The following is a 3,089-nucleotide window of genomic DNA, read 5'->3' as shown; positions in this document are numbered from 1 at the left end:
GGACAGGTGGATTTACCCCACGGCTTCACAGAAGACGAGAAAAGATCAGCCACCTGATGGGACAGGTGGATTTACCCCACGGCTTCACAGAAGACGAGAAAAGATCAGCCACCTGATGGGACAGGTGGATTTACCCCACGGCTTCACAGAAGACGAGAAAAGATCAGCCACCTGATGGGACAAGTGGATTTACCCCACGGCTTCACAGAAGACGAGAAAGATCAGCCACCTGATGGGACAGGTGGATTTACCCCACGGCTTCACAGAAGACGAGAAAAGATCAAATTCCTAATATCATTATTTGGTTGACACTTTTCAGAAACCATCCTGATATGTCTTAAGCTACAAAAGGGTCAAAGAAGAATATGAAAAAATCACATACCAGCATCACAGAAAGTGTAGAGTTGTTACTTAATGTCGAGTCAACTTCACAATCAAGAAATTAAAGATTTCCTCAAACAAGAAACTAGTATCAATTTAAAGTCTTTACATTCACATCAACAAAAGCCAATTACTGTCTCTACAAGTTATTTTAAATACTCATTAATGGACTTTGTTGTATATTATTGTTTCACTGTACCTCTGCATATGTTTCTTCAGAAGTTTAAGTTTTGGGAAGAACTTGGGAAGAAATTCCACAGCTTCTTGTGGGTTAGGAAGGGACTGAGGACGAGCATACTGTAGGTTATGTGAAAAACCAAGACTGTCGAGTAACATCCCGCTACAGACAAAGTAAAACAACAACTTAACACACAAGTAATAAAATATGGATGCAAAGTTCTAAACATTTAATAATGTAGATATAATCTTACCATTGGATATGCACACACATTACACTCTTTATGTCAGATTTATAAAGTTAACCTCAAAGACTATAGAATTAATAGTTACATTTCTTAAATTGGTGATGAATTAAATGCATAAAAAAACTACTAGCCCTGGTTCATATATGTACATAAAAGACATGAATAAATCATATTACTGATAGAGAACACGTGTTACGGAAAGTTGAACTGTAATTTTTTTTGTTTGTAGTTCCATACAAAGCTACACAATGGACTATGTCTGTGCTGTATCCACCAGACGTATCGAAACCTGGTTTTTAGTCACTGGGGGGCCCATTTGCTGTAACCCGACCAGATTTATGTAAGACCAAAAAAAAATATACTCTCCACTTTCATCAAGATATGCACACAATATGAACCTAGGGTTAACTACCCTAGGTTCATATTGTGTGCATATTTCATTATGTAGTTAATCCTAGGTTCATATTGTGTGCATATCTTGATAACTTGCATTATATTAACTACATAATGCAAGATTAAATCATATCTCCCTCTCTTTATGCTGAAAAACTGGTCAAAGTTTACCTGTACAGATGGTTACACAAACATACCTAAAACACTTCTGACAAAGACAAGGTGCTTACTTAGCAAACAAAACGAGCCTTTCTTAGATGTACCTACCTAAGGTGATTAATAACTTCCCACACATACTGGAACATGTCTACAACTCGTTTCTGTTGGACTTCTGAACTCGTTTCTTCTAACTGTGTGCTATAAGAAAAATTATTCTGTGAAAAGTTAGTCACCACCTCTGAATTTTACATTTAAAAAAAAACAACCTGGACAATGAATGCAATGAATGAGTATGTCTAAAATGAACTTTAGATACATGGTAGTGCGTCGTGCACCAAAAACAACCTGCTGCAGGACACACAGTGCCAGTAACAGGAGTGATAGTTCGGTGAATTTTCACCTTGTGTATCTCGGACTGTGGTAATCCAATCTATAACCTATTTTCAGTGGATGTGCTCTACTGGATTCCTACTTCACATATCAAATTTCAAGGTAATCCGTTAAGAAATACCTAAAATATAACATCTCCAATTTTCATTAAGTTTCTTCCTTTTTTTTTTCTTTGCACCAAAAGTACAGAAACTATTTGATAGAAAAAAACATACTTAACTTTTATGGATGTTTTTATAATTTGGTACACTGATAGATCTTTTCAACCTACAATTAAGAGTCTTGTTTTTCGTATATATAAGCCACGTGTGCAAAGTTATTCAACAAAAAACACTCAAATTTGACGAAAATTTTTGTGCATGGCTACGCAAAAAGTCACGCGCGAGCTATCTGTCTAACATTTTTACTACAGCTTCAGCTAAGAGTAAAAGTAGACCATTTTTAGTTTTTTGTCATTTAGATTAAAAACGACTGATTTACAGCAGCAAAACTATTAGGATGAAAGGAAGTGCAGATACAAAACTATTGATAAGGCCAAACAAACTAGATTAGCAGTTTCTTGCTCAAGTTTTAAAAAGAATCATACCGATGGACGGTTATTATTCATTACCAACTTTTCAGCACAAACTTACTAAATTTTATGAAATTATCCCCGGGTGGGCATGATGGTGGGTAAAACAAAATACGCGGCCTAGTTAACTAATGAATGAATATTTGCTGTAAAATTCTTATCAATGCTATAAGTATAGCTACCAGTTTGGCCGTCAATTTTGATTTCATTCCTTTAAGTTGCACACCTTTTTTTTTCCACACCTAAGGTGTTTTTGATTGTCAAGAATCACTTCTTTGAGTAATCAAATCACCAGATTCAGAGATCTACAAAGAATCTAAAGTCGTACAGAATTATCTAATATCAAAAGTGTTATTTTATTATTCTGTAACCAATATGTTCAGTCTCTTAAATCATTTGGGTATTAAAGTCTGCTAAAAGATAAATGTTAACCATGCGTAGTTAAATCTCAATAAAAATTTATAAGTTTAGTTACTTCTTTACTTCACATCAAGAAGCACGACACCGTTAATACCCTGTAAACACACAACACCGTTAATACCCTGTAAACACACGACACCGTTAACACCCTGTAAACAGCTAATACATAAGTTTAGTTACTTCTTTACTTCACATCAAGAACCACGACACCGTTAACACCCTGTAAACAGCTAATACATAAGTTTAGTTACTTCTTTACTTCACATCAAGAAGCACGACACCGTTAACACACGACACCATTAATACCCTGTAAACAGCTAAAACATAAGTTAGTTACTTCTTTACTTCAC

The 3,089-nt window shown here is 35.3% G+C and overlaps 1 protein-coding gene across 1 annotated transcript in view; it reads right to left on the bottom strand.

The window, feature by feature from the left end:
• The window catches only part of LOC106475753, a 13,858-nt gene that overhangs the window by 6,690 nt on the left and 4,079 nt on the right, over positions 1-3,089 (bottom strand). Inside the window, exons 4-5 of the mRNA XM_013936429.2 lie at positions 1,467-1,556; positions 581-721 (exon numbers count right to left, since the gene is read on the bottom strand). Coding sequence (XP_013791883.1) covers positions 581-721; positions 1,467-1,504 — 179 coding nt within the window. The 5' untranslated portion in view covers positions 1,505-1,556. The remainder of the gene's footprint in view (positions 1-580; positions 722-1,466; positions 1,557-3,089) is intronic.

This window comes from Limulus polyphemus, unplaced genomic scaffold (assembly GCF_000517525.1).
Source record: "Limulus polyphemus unplaced genomic scaffold, Limulus_polyphemus-2.1.2 Scaffold9105, whole genome shotgun sequence".
NCBI classification, from domain to species: domain Eukaryota; kingdom Metazoa; phylum Arthropoda; class Merostomata; order Xiphosura; family Limulidae; genus Limulus; species Limulus polyphemus.
Note: the sequence above shows the minus strand (reverse complement) of the source record. Positions and strands in the feature narration are given on the sequence as shown.